This window comes from Chlamydotis macqueenii, chromosome 8 (assembly GCF_036417535.1).
Source record: "Chlamydotis macqueenii isolate bChlMac1 chromosome 8, bChlMac1.mat, whole genome shotgun sequence".
Lineage (NCBI taxonomy): Eukaryota > Metazoa > Chordata > Aves > Otidiformes > Otididae > Chlamydotis > Chlamydotis macqueenii.
Window position 1 is genome coordinate 7,446,830 of NC_141563.1, and position 18,286 is coordinate 7,465,115.

The 18,286-nt window shown below is 39.3% G+C and overlaps 1 protein-coding gene across 1 annotated transcript in view; it reads right to left on the reverse strand.

The window, feature by feature from the left end:
• Positions 1–13,358, reverse strand: part of OLFM3 (olfactomedin 3) — a 59,590-nt gene extending 46,232 nt beyond the window's left edge. Inside the window, exon 1 of the mRNA XM_086753254.1 lies at positions 13,166–13,358. Coding sequence (XP_086609380.1) covers positions 13,166–13,234 — 69 coding nt within the window. The 5' untranslated portion in view covers positions 13,235–13,358. The remainder of the gene's footprint in view (positions 1–13,165) is intronic.
• Between the last annotated feature and the right edge of the window lie 4,928 nt (positions 13,359–18,286).

Below are 18,286 nucleotides of genomic sequence, written 5' to 3' on the forward strand. Positions count from 1 at the left end.
AAAAACTGCAAGAGTTTGGGAAACTAGTGACGACATGATACAGTAAGTCTTTATACCTGTAATTGAAATTTATGACAATGGATAGGAAAAGAGTGACATTTTAACATGAAAAAAATTGCCGAAGAGATTAGTTACTGGAGGTAGGGGTCCAGAAAAATTAGCAAGTGAAACAATAACATTAGTCGGTCTTAAGCGTTAGAGGCTATTAAACCAGGAAAATCACAAAATAGAAATAGCCTATGTCCAAGAGTACTAATGAGAATAGAGAAAGAAAGTGTTAGAAAATATCTAATTGCATGTGGCTCAGGAAAATTCCAAAGGAGAAATACTGCAAACTTGTTTCTATTTAACAGTAGAACTAGGTAGCTTATCAGATTTTTTTTTTTTTCAGTAACTAGCATCGCTGTTACCATCTGTTTAGAAAGTGATTTGTGGAACCATGTGAGAAAATATGAACTGGTCATGTCCCTTGTACAGAGATGGACTCAATGCCCTAGCCAGCCATAACCTTATTTAATTTCTGTGGTATTTCTAAATAGGAAAGAGCTATAAGCAAGAGCAATTTGTTCCATTCCTGACAGACACTGGTGAATGTAATATGAATGCCAGTAGCATCTGGGTAAACTTTTCTTCTTTATGAACAGCAGCAGTAAACTTTAGCCATTCATGTAGCTTTCTCACTTGACAAATCTAGAACTGGCCAAATCTGAACACATCCAAAACCCTTTCCTTTCATTTTCTCAAAAAAATTTAAAATTCAAGGCTCTCAGTATCACCTGGTGGCTTCTTATTCAGCCAGGGAAGCCACGTCATTCTGTCTTTGGAGAGTGTTTTGAAATCTCCAGAGGCAGAAAAGTGCCTTTTCACTTCTTGTTCAGGCGGAGGAAACACAAATTAAGCCAACATGTACCTTCCCTCTCTTTGTGCCTCATGTCCATCAGGGATAACTTAATTCTCTGGTCTGATCAGTAGAGGAATAGGCCTGGCTGTACATCCCTCCACACACAGATGATGTTGAAGGAGTTGGAAGACCAGATGAGTAGCGTTTTGTGTCCCTCCTCACGTGCTGCTCTCTAGAGCCGGTAGCTCAGAGGAGGAAGAGGGGGGAAACTACCGCTGACTGCAGTACAAATACTGGCATCTTGGGAGGAGGAGGAGCTGTACTTCTCTGCCCACTCCGAAATTTCACAATGTAGTCCCTGCTGGCACTCACAAAAGCAAACTTGCTGCTTCACTAAATAGTTCTCAGTGATGATTGTGTGTTTCAGCCAATACAATTTTCCATTCTTGAGTCCTTGAGGTGAGAAAGACCGCCTTAGAGAAGGGACTGCTTAGTCTTTAAAAAGATAACCACCACAGTCTAAATATATGGGACATCCTGAGAACGTGGATTCAGTCAAAACTTCCATTCAAAATTTTCTCCAAATGCCTTCTCTTTTTCTTCGAGAAAGAGGAGAAGAACAAGTATATATGTCCTCAGGCTGGAGCTGTATTTTGCTGCTTGAAACAAAGGATTGCTACTGCGAGAATGATGTCTTGTCTAGCAGTGCTTTACACCAAAGCAAACACAGTGGACATCAGGGAGAACGCTGCACTTCCAAAATAAATGTTTCCATAGCAGACTTCTGACTGGAAGGACTGATACAAATGCTGAGGGTTTGATTTATAGAAAGATTACAAAACCAAAACAAACCAGCCTCTTCCTCTCCCCTTAGTCCTTAATCTTTCACACAAACCAATAGAAATAATTTTATAAGAAATGAATATTTAAAATAGAAGATATATCATTAAATCAATGAAAATAGATATAGTGAATTACACGTTTTGTAAATGATCAGGAAGTAAACATTAGAAATAGCAAAGATAACTTGTCCCTGGAAATGAGAGACTGTGAAAGAGATTGATTGGTGGCACAGAGTGGATAATATCAAACGAGACAGAGATCTTATTTTCCTTAAGTAAACATTTAGCCTTTTCCAGAGAAAGGGTCAGCATTTTTTGTCATGGCGTTTTTGATAAGAAAACCACAATCTTACAAAGAACCACAATCCATATGCTAACAATCAGCTTTTCTAAAGAATTTGTGATATTATTCTTTCATGGGCATTTCCCTTTAAAAAGCCTCTTATCTCTCCGAAACAACAATTTTATGTCTCGGATCATCACAATTAATCATAAATTTGTAACATTTCAGCAAAAGTTAGATCTAGGAAAATAGTCACAGGGAGCATGAACCACTGTATCCCTAGTTTTATTTTATTTTTTTTTTTCTGGATGCTGAAACTTGCTTTGCAAGTAGATTTTCTGAAACTTTGTAGAGTGTGTGATGAAAACGATGTAGTTAGGGGTCTTTGTATTCTGAAATTTCTAATACTTCTCCTGACTCAAATACATTGGACTGGCACTAACCAAAACGACTTACACAGAAATTATTTTTGTAAGAGACATCTGAATGTATGTTCCAGCTGCGGCGCTGAGAAATGTGTCAGAGCTGTTTAAGTTGAAAGAAACTCTAAAGATTCTCAGAGAATTGCAAGAGCAACGTCCACTCGAGACAAGGACCACAGGAATCGTTCAAAGCCACTAGAGTACCACATGTAAATGGTAAGGCCAGTAACTGGAACTTTGGACAGACAGATTTTACTCTAGCACCGCAGTGAAGACATTCAGAGTCGCTCACTTGAACTTTAACAGAGTTACGTGCATGGTTTTATGAGAAAGCGAGTCCAGAGGGCAAAGAAAGAGCAGCAGCAGATGACGAGTACAGCGCAGAAATCTGAACTCCTTGAATCATGCTACATAGATTGCTGATCACGGCAGGAAGTATGGGAGGGAAACAAGGTAGAGATGTACTGCTGTACCATCTGTATATACTTCCATATGCTAATATGGAAGTATTTATTTCAGCAGTGTCGGCAGGACTAGTACAGCGGAAGATCATTAAAAATTATTTTTATAAACTTCCTATTAAAAAGGATTACAACGTGAATCATCTGTTTAACCTTGTGACAGCCACAACTGACAGATTTTTGGATGTCGTAAATGAACCTGTAATATCACAGAATGTAGAAATACGAAGTGCTTACGTAAGTTCGGAAGTTTTCTGTGCAAATTCAGTAGAGGGGTAAAGATACAGCCAGTCTCAGTAATTGGATGGCTTCCTACTTTAGAGGAACTTCTCTTATTCTTTGCTTTGGTTTCAGTATAGTTTTCTGGGCCAGGAGGGACTTTTGTAAGACTGAAAACTTTAATTTTTGTGTGACATAGTATGGAATATAGCTTCCAGTTTACTCATGTGCCTTTCAGCTGCATTTTTGCTTCTCTGGTTTAATTGCATGTGTTATATACATACATACTGTTGAGCTCGTTAAACGGTAATGCCCATATCATTTTCATATCAACATATTAATGACAAAGAGAAAGAAAAGCAAGAGCACTTGTAAAATTTGGGGGACCAAGAAGGCATCTGGGAGTCAGTAAATTCCTGCCTGTCACAGGAGGCAGAGGTGGAAGCAGAATTAGCCTTTAGGTGAAAGAGACAGAGGGGGGAACTTGAGGTCTGTGGGAGACCATATTCTTTGCTTGTGGCTAAAGCTGATCCTCACGGGAGACGGTTAACACGTATGTTTATAATGTTTTGATAATTGTGCACTTATTCAGAGACCGGATGGAAAACAAGCCAGTGACAATCTTTGTATCTTCAGCGGTTTGTAGAATATATTTGAACACGATTGACTATTGCTGCAAGCCGGAGAACAAGCCTATCCATGAACCAGATGTCCAGGAATACACGTAGGACAAAGATGTGACCACTTCTCCCTGTGCGATGTAATGTGTATCTCAAAATCTGATGAGTTTCTCTCAGAATACATCAGAAAGGAGTAAACAGAATAAGCAGTGGGGACTAAAGAGTTGCTGAAAACTGTATTAGAGCACTGGGAGAGTAGTAGTACTAGAATAAATTTATTTAGAAAGGGGACAGACTAAGAACTACAAGAATAACAAATTATTTACAGAATGTAAATTTGTTTATTCTACTGAATTTGCTTGTAGTGCAAGTGGGCAAGGACTTTATATCCTATGTCTAAAAAACTGAGAGATTTATACCAATAAATAGTTATTTCTTAAATATAAAAGAAATAACACAATAACACTGGCATTAGGCAGAATTCAGTTTAAGAGTCACAGCTGTCAGTTAACTAAGAGTTGTTGTGGACAAAGTGATAAAGAAGACAGATCACAGGATACTATACATTTCTATATCTCCCACTGGAAAAAAAAATGCCCAGGAGATACCTCGGTATCTCACCAACAAAATAATTAAATTTTCCAGTCATTCTGAATTGACCAATCCAAGAACTTCACTAAAGTCTATGTTTGTGGCCCTTAGTTTGCTGCTGAAAAAAAACTGAGAAATATAAATTAAATCTTAATGGTTTTAGGATAAGAACTGTGATGTGGAAAAATCACTATCTTCTCTTTTGATAAAAAAGATAAGAAAACAATAATATTATATTCTGAGAGTCTCTCACTTGAAAACTATTATTCATGATAACATTGCGCATTACTTACATCTAAGTCATCATTGTATAAAAATATTGTTGTTTCTTTTCGACACGGAGTTTTTATAAAGTTCCATATTGAATGATTTTGTTTTTAGGGCCCGATGAAAACAAACTCCAAACCAAAATAGTATGAGCTCACGATTACTCTTTGTATACACTGGATAAATCTATTTCTCCTCTAGGAATGGACTTTAACCATACCCAACAGAGCCCGATTGCAAAATAGAACCAGAAACAAAAAACCTGCTAGATAGCTCAGATTACTGGATGGGTGGATTACAAGGCAGGCAGAAAAACCTTTGGACTAGTAAAGGGTAGTGGTTTGGAGTCTAACCTGAAGCTGGTAGCGAGAGGCATCGCTGAAGGGTTGCTATACTGTTCACCATCTTCAGGATGGTGGGGCAGAATGATACCAAATTACTGGAAATTGCCGAAGGTCAGAGCCGCTGCTCAGAGGGGCTCTGAAATGCTGGAGGGATGGACTAGAAGACCTCCAAAGGTCTCTGATTGCGCTAATGATAAAGTTTCCTGACCTGTTTTGTATAAAACAGCTTCAGACTATTCAAGAGTACAGGAAAAGGTTTTTGTTGTCTATTTAAGGATGCATTTGCCATGAATGATCAACTACCAAGTATTATTTTAATTTGATATTTACTGACTGCAAGGTTAATATTATCCCCTGTGTTTTTCTTTAGGAAAGCAAGTTTCATTATGCCACATTTCACTAGGATTTTTTTTTTTGAGTTGTGTTTTTTTTTTTTTTCCATTTAATTTCTATATATGCATGTCTTGAAATAATTACCAGGAGAGGTGTAACCTCCAAAAGAGTTATTCAAGGTTCTGATTTTGGCAGGTTTTACTGTACTGTTGTCATGAAGACATCCTGATCGGGGTCAGAGCCATAGAACAGATCCTGGGAACGCACTGTGAAGTCTGCACAGCCCTTTACTCCTCTTAGGAAATTCATTCCTGAAAGTATGTTAAGTAACTGCTGTTCAGGATAAATGGGTTATCAGAATAGAAATCATGTCTAGGCTGAATAAAGTGACTGCAATGTTATAATTGACACCTTGGACAAGGCTTTTGGTTATGTGAAAAATAGCTACCGATTTAAAAAGTACATCACTGAGTGCATTAGAAAGGCTGACTCAACAGACAATAATCTCTTGAATGATGCTGATCTTGTAGGAAATGTAATTTTACCTTGAAGCAAACAACCGCAATTTTGAACATTCTTTGAAACATATGTTTTAAAATATTTCCTTGGCTAAGCTAAGGTGACAGAAGTAACTTTCAGGCTTAAATTTGCTTTGCAGAAACCTTTTCTCTGAATAAGGTATTTCGAAAAGGCTTTCAAAATTCCATATTCATAGACGTGGTATTTCCTAGTCAACCTACTTTTGGCTAGAACTCAAGTTCCAATTTATGATTGTTTACTGAGTTATGAAAAATACGCCTGGTTGTTTCTTTTGCTTTTCTGATAAGTAAAACCCTGCTGAAGAGGGCACAGCATCGTATGGGAAAAAAATAAGTATATGCTATGTGTGATACCACCGTGAAACTTTAAGTAAGCAAATTATTGTGTATACTCCTGTATCCATTGATACAATTTTGTGCTCTGTGTTTCCTTCCCTAAGCCTGCACGTTTTGTGGTGTATCTAGTTCAATAATACGTATGGGTCATTGTCTGAAAAGGTGGTGATTAAGAAACTGTTTCTAGAAGCCGGCCAGTAAAGGTGAAGACTAGAGATATTTAGTTTTAGTCAACACAGAGCTAGCCTGACAAATGGTACTAACTTTCTTTATCCGATACATAGGTTGTTTCCTTATTTATTAAAAACCTTTTAGTACTATTCCCAGTGAGATGGTCTTACAAATGGAGATAAGGTGATCCATGCAGGGGGCCTTGTTGCTTTGCAATCGGGTGTCTAGGTGTCTCCTTCAGACAGAAATATGAATTCTCCAATTCCAAACAGAATGAAGCCTGGACTTTAGAAACCTTTAATGACAGAAATAAAAAAGATAACAAAAATAGAATTTTTGAAATAGTTTCAAATGTTCTGATAAATTATGCTGCTGATAGAAGTTCAGTTGCCTTTAAGATTGGAGTCCCCAGTGAAAAAAATCTGAAGCTGCAGTCCATGCTTGCAGTGAAGCGTCACTGATTCTTGGAAGCAATGCTGGGACATAAGAGATTATGTCCAAGTTCAGTCTCCTTTTTTTTTTTTTTATACATTTCTTGACACTGTGCTGTGCACAACATTCAGAAATAATCTCAGAATTGTCTTTGCATGGGCTTCACTATCACCCAGACATTGTCCTATGAATCTTAAATTCATGAACAGACTTTCTGAATTGCTGGTAAAGATAACTGAAGTAAGAGGAATTGTGTCCTCTAGAGAATTAATTTCCTCCTAGTATTAGGAAAATTTCCCAGCTGACTGAATAAAGGAATGGTTAACATATTTATAACTTTTGTTTTTTTTTTTTTTTTTCAGCAAAAGCATCGTTAATACCAAGTACATGAAGATTGATGCTGTGCACTTTGAGAGTTCTTGAGATCTCCCTGTGAATGCATTAAGATAATTTCCTCTTAGGAAAAAAAAAGTGAGTAAAAATACTGAAGGGGGACAGATTTGGAGCTAGGGTTTTTTTTTTTTTGTGAAAGAACTCATTTTTGAAAAATGAGGTCAGAGCAGGTGAACAGTAAGTTGTTCTGTTCTGCAGGTGCACCAAGTGCACGCTTATTAGCTGACCATGTGAGAACTAGCACACGCTATATCTTTATATGAAACTAGTACAATTTAAGCTCTTTGATCTTCTTTCAGAATTCTTGAAACACATTAAAATGTTTAACTCCTGAATGTTTTTCTGTAGACCATTCAAAATATTTTTAAGAGTAATATGTACTGCTGCTGTATTTCTGTTTGGTTTTTTTTTTTTTTCTGGCTTGGAGGAATAAGAATGCTGCTGGCTATGTTCTTAGGTGGAATGGTTAATGTGTGTAGAAACACGCGCTTGTGCCACTCATCTTGGTTTAAAAACATGTGAATAATAGATCTGGTCTAGGATCCTCATCTTTCTGTTTTTACGCCACTTAGGCTTAAATGCAAGAGTATCTGAAATTTTCAGTTCATTTCTATGAGAATTTTCCACTTGCTCCTGAGTGCTCCCTCGTGAAAAGAACTCTGTGTTCAAACTCAGGCACACAAAGTCCTTGCTTTCTCTAGGTTTCATTTTAGACAAGAAACCCACTGCCTTGTGGAGTAAAGCAGTAGGATAGATGGCTGTTCTTGTCAAAAACGGTCTTTGAGAGGACTCCTGGTCGACTGCTGCTGCAAAGATTTACATAAGGCTTTTGAATTTTACCTGGTTTTCAGTGAAGATGCAGTAAGAATGCCTAAGTGATGCCCTGAAGCATTTTTATCATACTACAGTACTGAAAAAGGGGATTTCAGTGCCCAAAATAGTCTGGAGCCTCTCTGAGGACTCCCTGTTCTTTTCTTAGTAGGCCCCTTATGAACATCATGGATTTGAACTTGGAATTTATAACTGTGTCAAATCTGAAGCCGGCTAGAAACACCATTTTTTAAGGCTATAGTTGTTTTAATAGCTGTTATACTGCATTTCGCATTCCTGAAAGTCACCTTCTCTGCTTCAGCTTCTTCTTTACATATTTTGTGAATTGTTCTTCCTTTATTGGCTTATGGCTTGCCCAAATACAGATGAAAGGTGGAAGCCCGGTTACCTGAAGGCAATATGCATTTAATGGGAAAATAATTGTTTCCTGTGAGAAAAGAGGAATGTATTCACATAGGTCTGTGTATACATACATACATAGGTCTGTGTATACATACATATGTAATTTTTTTTTTAGATTATAGTGTATATAAGAAGTGTATGCGTGCATTTAAAGAAGTAGCAGTCATATTAGTAGTGAATAACAGAAGAGTCTGGTTTTAGAGGGCAAAAAGGGCCTCTTCTTGTAGCATCAACAGTTGTAAAAAGCCCTTAAAGACCATGTGGTGTCTGATAGCACCAGAGGAGTTAGCAGTTACGCAGATGTCACCCACATGTGTGGTTTTGCACAGTTTATCTTCATATATGTTACTTAAAATGATGTAGTGAATACCTTTCTGTGATCTTACATAACATATGGTGGATGTGTGTCATTGAGCGTGGCTAAATAGGAAATACACGATGCATCTTTTTTCCCAGGACTAAAAGGTTAGAAGGCATTGTATTGACCACTGGAGGAAGAATGAGTAGTGTTAACAGCAGTCTTTGGTCTTTACCCATTGACTGAGGTTACTAGAGTGAGAATAACGTAACTGGAATGACGCTTGGAAGAGGGCCCAGGGTATATTGACAGCAACAGGATGTTCTTCAATGGCTACTCAATCACCTTGCTCAGAAACGGAGAGCAGACACCAACCCAGAGCTGACCACATTCCGCAGTTAATGATGTAGAGCATTCTTAAATCATGCAGGCTAAACAATTATGTACAGTTTGCATATGGACTAACTACTGATACTGTAGGAAACAGGGTGAATTAATTTCCAAGTAGCTAATGAGATTGCCATTTGATTTTGCAGTGTATTGTAGTACTATGAGTCATATTTCCAACAAAAATAGTGTATTGTGGTAACCTTTGTTTGTACATAGTATTCTTGTTATAAAAAATGTGACAATAGGGATGATTTAAAAGTACTTGAAATCTGGGAAAACAAAAGTTTTCAGTGGCTAGTTGTGTAGTCTGACTATGTGTGAAAATTGTAGATTTTTGAAATCATAGAGATGCAGCCATTCCAAAGATCAAAATGCAAAGTTTAATTAATCATTCAAAAATAAATTACTGGTTTCAAATTTGCTTTTATTTTTTAATGTTAATATTCCCAAACATCCTATTAGCCCAAGCTTTCTGTAACTGTCCTTAATGATACTATACTTAGCTTCTGTTTGGGATTGTACTTGCCAGTCTTCTGAAACTTTTTTTTTTTTTTTTTTCAAAAATCAAGTAATTTAAACTCAACAGATGTAGGACATCCAGCCATTATAGAAATTAAAGGTATCACATTCACTGACTGCATTGAGAAGTGAACATATTTTTTCAATCGACTTAAATTTTCAACATTAAACTTCAAAAATGCCACCTAGACTTTGAAACCTGCTGAGCTTGATTTCTGTGTGGAACAGCATTACATCAGCCTAGAACGCTGACTTGGTTATACTACTGTGACTATCAAATGATGGCCAGCAAAAGTAACCCTTATAAAAGAAGTCCACCTTACATACTATGAAGGTGACTGCAGAAAACTCCAGGCTTGTAGAAAAGCAGCGCAGAGATGCCACCTAGCAGTAGCTCTTAGAAATTTCCTAATATTTAATAGTTCCTTTTTTCAAGATACTGCACTTAAGTGTAGGAGGAAGGAAAAATTTTATATTCTAAGTTCTTTCCCCATAGCTGGCTTCCTGCTGGATCATCTAGCTGCTCAGCTGGAAATAAAACTTTACTGAAATATATTAGCATGAATAATTATATTTTCTTCTATTTTTCTATGTAAATACAGAGAAAAATTAGAATCTAATTAACAGATATCACATTTAATTAAGTCTCTTAGAATTGATATTCTATAATTAGCAGTAAGAGTGTTTAAAATTAATCAGTAGTGAGCTGTCTTCCATTTGTTAAAGAAGAATTTCCAGAGCTGGTCAAGACTCTATGTCATGTTCAGCAGAAAAAAACCCAGCAAACAACTACAAAAGCCTGGGCAATAAATTACTATGGCTGAAATAAAATCCTAACGTTTCAGAGATATAAGAACAAACTAAATAGATTTTTAAAAACATATTTTACCATAAGATGGTGATACTTAAACACTTTACAATCAGTAAATGATCTAGTAAGTTTAGCGTGAAAGCCCTGTCATAATAAGGGTGCCCGTGAACAGCAGTCTTGAGTCAGCACTGGCCTGGTACTAAATCAAAGGGGTTTTTGCCAGGTGTTATTTTATAGTAGTAAAAAAAATAAGATCAGTAAAGTAAGTTATTACTTGAATATTAATTATGCAGGACATGACTAGAAATGTATTGTGTGTACTTTGAAATGTCTGAAGTGATTGAAATGCCTGATTGGACCGGGTTGCCCAGAGAGGCGGTGGATGCCCCATCCCTGGAAACATTCCAGGCCAGGTTGGCCGGGGCTCTGAGCAACCTGATCTGGTTGGAGATGTCCCTGCTCCTGGCAGGGGGGTTGGACTGGGTGGGCTTTAACGCTCCCTTCCCACCCAAACCATTCTGTGACTCTATGATGTATTTTCATAAGCTGGGTAGTTTGTGAGTGTCAAGGGCATGTAAAAACTTGTCTGTCTAGTCAGGAGCATATTGCACAATTCTTTATGTAAAAGAAAGAATTTAACATCTCCTTGTTTCCAACAATTAGTTTCATATGATATATTTGCTTCTTAACCTCCAGGGCATAAAATTATTATTCCATTTCAATTTAGTATAAAGCATGATAAATAACTGGACACTACTTCCATTTCTGAAGTGACATTTCAATCACAACTTGTACTTATCTGCTAAAAAAAAACCCCTGTAAACATTTTACATAGATCATTTTTCACAGAAATATGAAATCTCTTGTTCACAGTCAACAAAACAAAATTATGATCTCATATAAAAGCATCTTTTATATGCTTTATGTGACGTAGCATCTTAACCAAGGATCTGAGTAACTATTTGATCTCATGTTTTTTATTTCTGAAAACCCAATTTAGCTCTGATGAACACCAGAATTTGATTAAGGACTCTTATTTTTATATAATCTTAAGGACTTCTGAGCTTTGTCGCTCATGACCCCTTCACAAAGTTAAAAGAGCCTGCAATGAACATTTTAATATCCTGGAAAATGTCACACAGACTAAAGAATGAAAGGCCATTTTTATGCCCTCTGCACAGTACGCCGCAGCAAAAAGGGCTAGAAGCAAAGTTTCAAAAGTTAATTTATGCCATTTAATTCCAGTGGCTCATCCTGCTTTTCAGTGCTGGATGGTGACAGACACGTAAGATGGAGCATTTCTCCCCGCTGTTATTTTGGGGCAAAGCTCTGACACCTGAACTAAAAGAATAATTCTACCAGACAAAGCACATCTGCTTCATTCGGGGTTTTACTGTGCTGTGGATAGACAGGGATACAAATTTTGCTTTTTCTGCTTTCATGCAGCCTCTTTAAGTCTCTTGACTTTAACAGATCTCACTAAGTGTAACAGAAGATGGAAAAATAAAGAAAAACGAGCATGTGGAAAGCTGTAATTATAATGTGACCATGTGCTGCTGTTCACACCGATGTGGAACTCCTGTGCATTGCCTGAAGATTCTCGTTACAGACACAGCACTAAGGTAATACTTTCAAATAGCTGCTATTTAATAACATTGGTATAATAAATTATTTAGCTAATGTTATTAATCCCGTATCACCTCCTGCTTTTTTAAGTTGTCAGTGTATCTTACTGATTAAAAGGCAGGCAGAATACTGCAGCCGTAAATTTCTTTTTAAGTTCTGTCTTTATATTTTTAAAAAGGAACTTCCGTATTGCTGGAAGTTCCCTTCCATACTGTTGGCAATTCAGTTCTTATTTGTATATGATTAATTTATGTGATCGATTCCTTTATTTTAAAGGAAAAAGAGACAGCCAGAAGAGCGGAGCATTGCCTCATATGATTGTCTAGTACCTAAACTGTATCATTAAAATGACATTCACCAACAGACACTATAAATACGGGCAACACGGTCTGGACCGCTGCTGGGAACGGGCTGCAGTACAGGGTAAGAATGTTTTCTCTCTCGTGGCTTTTTTATAATGCTCACAGTTATAAGACTGCATGTCACAAAAACCCAAAGGAGACAAGTTCTGCGTCTACAACACGCAGCACCACAGACATCTGCAGGCCTAGGGGGGTTCAGGCATCATCCTCTTCAGCGCTACACTGCAATTCTGCTTTTTTTCTTTAATGATTTAATCTAAAATCACCTTCACAAGCCAGGCTGCGCGGCTAAAGCATATTGTTTGCTTTTATCGTTATTTCAATATCTTTTGGCGACCGGAACACACGTGAAAATAACGGAAGGCTGCCGCAGCCCGGAGCGCGGCCGTAGCGCTAAAACCCAGCGCCTTCACGCAACGCCTGCGGTTCCACCCGAAACGCGTTTCTCTCCCGCCGCAGGCTGCCGCTCCCCGTTTGCCGTGCCTCGCTCCTTCCCCGCAACGGCCGGGTGTCCCTTCAGCGGGGCACCCCCCGGCCCCCGCCGCTCCCACCGCCTCCATCCGCACCCCCGTGGTGCCGGCGGGGTGCGGGCTCTGCCTACCGATGCGGCGGGCCTCGCCGCCGCGCTCCCGCGGCCCCTCTGAGCGCCCGCGCTTCCCCGCTTCGCACCGCGAAGCCGGCACCGATGCCAGCGGTCTCCTCCTGGGACCCTCCCGCCTGGCCCGTCGGACACCCCGGAGCCGTCTAGCCCCGCGCTGAACCGCATCGCCCGCTCCCGCGTACGCCGTGTGCGGGCCGGCACCGCACTTGCGGGCGCCCGGCCGGCTCCTACCTTGGAGGGATCGAGGCCGGCCAGCAAGGACAGCAGCAGGAGGTTGAGGATGGTGGCGGGCGCCCGCATCCTGATCCCGGGGCTGCCTCTCCGCGCCGCTCCTCTCGGTCATTCACCCGCTCCCGCCGCAGCGACCGCGCCGGCAGCCGCGCTTTCTGCCCGCCCGCCCGCCGCAGCCCGACTGGAGGCGGCAGCCGGCAGCCGCCCGGGGAACGCTCATTCCGCGGGCACCGAGGACGGCGCTGCCCGCGCTGCCGGAGCGCCTCCGCTGCCGCCTCCAGACCCCGCCCCTCCCGGCTCGGCCCGGCCCAGCCCACCGGTAAAGTTTGGGCCCTGGAGACGGCGGCGGGGGGAGCGGATGTGACATCACCGCCGCCCTGAGGGAGCTGCGGGCAGTCAGCGGGGAGCGGGAGCCGGGCGGGCCGGGCCGGGCTGCCGAGGGGCACGGGGAGCCGCGGCTGTGTGGAAGGGGGCACCTGGCACCACGGCACCGGGAGTGGGGGCGGGCTCTTGTGGAGAGCTGCGGGTGGCGGCGGGGAGAGGGCTTTCTTTTGGGGCATCCCGCCCTGGACGGCGAGGTCAGGGCCTGGCCGAGCCCCCGTGAGGGGAAAGCCACCACCCCGCTCTCCGGCCGGACGGCGGGCCCGCAGGGGACCGTCGCGCCTCCTTGCTTTGGGCGGTGGGAAGGGCCGCGGAGGTGCGGGCCGGTGGAGGTGGCTGGCTGAGGAGGCCTTTGGCAGCGCTCCCGAGGGCGCCTTGTGGGGTGCGATGGGAGTTGCCTTTTCTCCGCGTCAGCCCGCGTGTTTGTGGTCAGACACGCTGGGTTGCCAGCCGAGGCTCTGGGTGGGCTCCAGTCGCCCTTCCGCAGCTGCAGGTGAGGAAGCAGAGGCACAGATGTGATTTGGCTTCCTCAGAGTTGCACGTTCAGCACGGCAAATGTACATCACGCTCCCGCCATCCTGTTAGCGGGGGCAAAGAACATTAAAGTTTCAATTCTTTTCCCTTACAAGACTCGTGATCTATGCTCAGGGTAACCTTATTTGTAAGCTTACAACTAAGATTGTTATAAATGAGGTTTTCAGCTTTGCATGGTAAAAGTGTATTAGCTTGACCAGCGGCAATTTTTTTTTGTTTGTTTTGATTAGATTCTCTGGAGTCTACATTGTGCACTTTTTCGGCAGCTGGCACAGAAAGGCCAATGCTGCTGTAGATTTTTAGGTGCTATGTAATCTTATCAAAGAGAAAAATAGGATAAAAATATCCTTAGGAAGCAAAAAATCAGTGTAGTAAACCAAGCAAACAAAGAAACAGCCAAGCTTTGGAGCATGTTTTGGTTGAGTTTCTATTAGGATGAGTATGGACAGGGCGTGATTTTCTAACTTACTCTCTCCAAGTCTACAAGATTGACGTCTTTCGTCTTCAAGAGTTAAGACCACCGCTGAAAGACAAACGGAGCAGAAACTGTTCTGCCCACATGCTATCTGGAAAGATTGCATATCCTTGGCATAATATTCCCAGATCAAAAAATGCTATTTTTTTAATATTTTTGAGTTCTCTGTTTATTCTGGGATTAAAATAACCAGGTTTTCTTTTGTGAGGGAAGCAAAATATACCTTTTATGCTAAGATAACTTAGAGAATCCCCTCTCGGTCAACAGTTTCTTTTGCAAAGATACAGCCTTTCATTTCCATGGAAAGCAGATCTAAGAAGTGTGGTTCCTTATGACAAGAAAAGGAAATTACCGAGTTTATGAGTGCGCTTCCATTGACATTCCAGGGTCTGCAATGTAAAAAGAATCCTCTCTGATACAGACTTGAATTTCATTCTACACAGAAAATAGAAAAGATACAGAAAGAAGACTAGTGTAGTTATTTTTTTTTTCTGTAGAAAAGATGTAAAAGGTCTCTTTTTCATGAGCTAACAGGAAAAAAATAAAAAGAGACAGCTGCATATATTAATGTGGATGCAATAATAAGTCAAGTAACGGTACCAGAGCACTGACAATCTGAGGTTCTCCAAAGTGCATTATGTTTTTAGAAGAAACAATTTCTTATGAAAAAAGAACATAGATTCTAAAGGCACAAAGGCAGGTATGAAGGTATTTAGATCTTTTCTAGAGCACCTCTGTGAGCAGTTACCTTATTTTCCCTGCCTTTATTTTCCCTAAACTTTTCTCACTTTCCTTTTTTTTCAGTCGATCATAGATAAAATTGGTGAAATGTATGAACTATTAAATTAATCTTAACTTTTTGAAGAGCTTCAGCAATGCGGTATGTTTGTCCGCTTCCTGATGCTGCTTGGAATATCTGTCTTTGAAATCAGCAAAATATTGAAGAGTACAAGTTAAAAAATACAACAAATGATTCCCTAGGCTCCTGAAAAAAGCGAGACTCCTGAATGTCTCAGATACTTCTGTGTGTTACAAACTAATTATTTTTTATTTTAATATGAAAAGGTACCAAACTGTGTTTCAGAAGGATGACATAAAGCAACCCAAATGTATTTCACTTGTTTTTAAAATCCATTAAGGAGAAAAAGAAAATCCATAATAGACTTACTTTTCTACCTTCTAGCAACTTGACAAGTCATTTTTTGTCAGAAAAGACTATCTGAAGAGGATGAGAATCACTAGCAATTAGTACCCAAAATAATTTATTTTGTTAAAATGTATCTGAAAATTTAGGCAGAATTCAAGTCCATGTAAGACGTTTTTATTTCTGCTGCGTGCCCCAAAGTGGCAAGGGAATCCCTGATTCTGAAGATCTCTCTCTGACAAAGCTTTTAATCATCCTTAAAACCCATGAAATTATATATGAATTCTTTTTTTTTTTCTTGAATTCTTTGTATGGAGATGGCTGCAGTCAGGGTAAAATACTCAATCATGAGAGAGAAGAAAAGAGATGTTGAAAGTTTTCCTGCAAGCATCAGTGACAGAGGATTAGCAAAGCGGAGGCGCGCTGAGTGCAGCTTGTCTAGATAGCGGAGGATATTCTCGGTGTGCGGCTGAAGTTACAACAACTTTTTCACACCGTATTTTCAGTGTGTCGCTAGGAGTTGGAATAAGGCAGCTACTCGTTCACTTGTGTACCCTGCAAACTGAAGTTGATAAATTGGGTGTAGTACTGAATAATCTATAAATAAATTCCGACTTCTGCAGTCTGAGTTTGACAGCTTGAAAGCGCTGACGGGAGCGATGATAAAAGACAACATACATATGCATCTGGAGAAAGACAATCTTTAAATTATTTATAGCGGGTCACATCTGAAAACTGTATTTTTAATTGCAGTGCTCTCAAATATTTTTTTTCTAGACAACACAATTTTTCATGAAATCAGTCTTACACTTACACTGACTATTTAATGGGTGTTGAATTTTCTCCCAAGTTAGGAAGCTGGTCCAGATTGGAATTTTCGGCATGCTCTATATTTATTATAAGAACTAAAAGTTTAGGCAGTTGGGAAGAGGGGTTGAATACTGACCCTTGTTGAATTTAGTGGAGCTGAAATTTCCTTGGAGAGCATAAATGTGTCATTACAGAAGAGATTTTCATATTTCAATGAGACTAAGGAGAGAGGAGAAAACCAAGCAAGATTAAGCTACCAATGATATAGAAGATAAACTTTTATGCTAGATGTTGTATTTGATTACATTTGTAAAGAATGGGAGAGAAGCAGAGTGCTTGAAGTGTTGTTAAATCCAGTGAATAGAAAAAAAATCAGTTAAAATACTAATTCATTTAATTCAGCCAGTGAAGAGTGTGTAGATGTTAAATAAAATGCAGAGGTATTGCAGATAAGAGAAAAAAAATCCAGGACTACTCTAAATTGTTAAATTTGTTTATATTTGTATAGATTTTGCCATCAGATTGAAATATACTTTATAGTTATCAGTCAGGATATTTCGGGAATCTGTCAGTACTACATCTCCCTTTCTAATCCACTTTGCTCTGTTGCTTAGTTGCGATATTAAAATGAGCTTCTAGAAGCATGGTTTATCAGTGTAACTGTCCTAGTGATGATTACTAAATAGAATTGTACGATTAGGTCAACACTGAGTGTTTTTTTAAATCTTACTAATACCTGAAAAATATATTTTGTTTTTTTTTCTATACCTTATCAAAATTGAAAGGTGAGTAGATAATTATTCAAAATAAATCTAGCAGTTGATGTTTTTCCTACTCCCTGTGCTCTTAAAGTGAATCTTTTAAAATAATTTTCATTACTCAAAGTTTTTTAAGGAGCTTTTCTGTGAAAATTAGCTTCCTTTGTATATGTCTCTATGAGAGTGCACTGAAAATAGTTATAAATTCAAGTTCCTGAAGAACTGCAATATTAATGTTATTTCCCAAGGAGCTGTCGATAGCAGCATGAAGTGTGCTGTAATTGTTACTGGCTTCCATGAGGTCTACGAAGTTGCAGAAGCAGATGTACAGAAATATTTAGGTACTGGATGAAGTGGACAGGTTTCATACAGAACCAGTAAGTTAGGTACTTTTTTTTTTTCTTTTTTTTTTTTTTTCAGATCTCCAACTCTCTCTCTAAAACCGATCCATATTTAGAATTTGCTTTTGTTGAAGTTTGACCTTAATTTTAATTGGTAAAGAAAATGCCCCTTTACAGTATTGTGAGGTGTTTAGAGTTAATATGAAATACAACAAAGACTTAGCTCTGTGGAAATGTAAGTTGTATATAAAAGTAATATGCATTTCAATATTTGTAAATATTTCTATAAAGTGATTTAGTTTGCTTTTACTTCAGATGTAGTTTATGCTCTTTTTTTTTTTTTATTCAGGACTTCATTTATGCATCAAAACCAAATTAGTAAAACAAATCCTCTTTCTGGCCTTTTAGGAGTTATCATCTTTAGTTTAGAGCACCATATGGCTATAGTCTTTTCAGATTTACAAATCAGTTATCTTTAAATATAAATTACTGTATAAATAGAAATGAAAACATGTAATTAAAGATTACCTCAGTTTGAAATGTAGGAATGGCATTCTTCATGAAAGTGACAGTGTATATGAAGAATGCTTATCTGCCAGAAATGCTTTTCCTAAAAGATGATGGAGCTCTGCTCACAAGCTTTCTGATATTTTCCCTTTCCAATATGGACAAGTACAA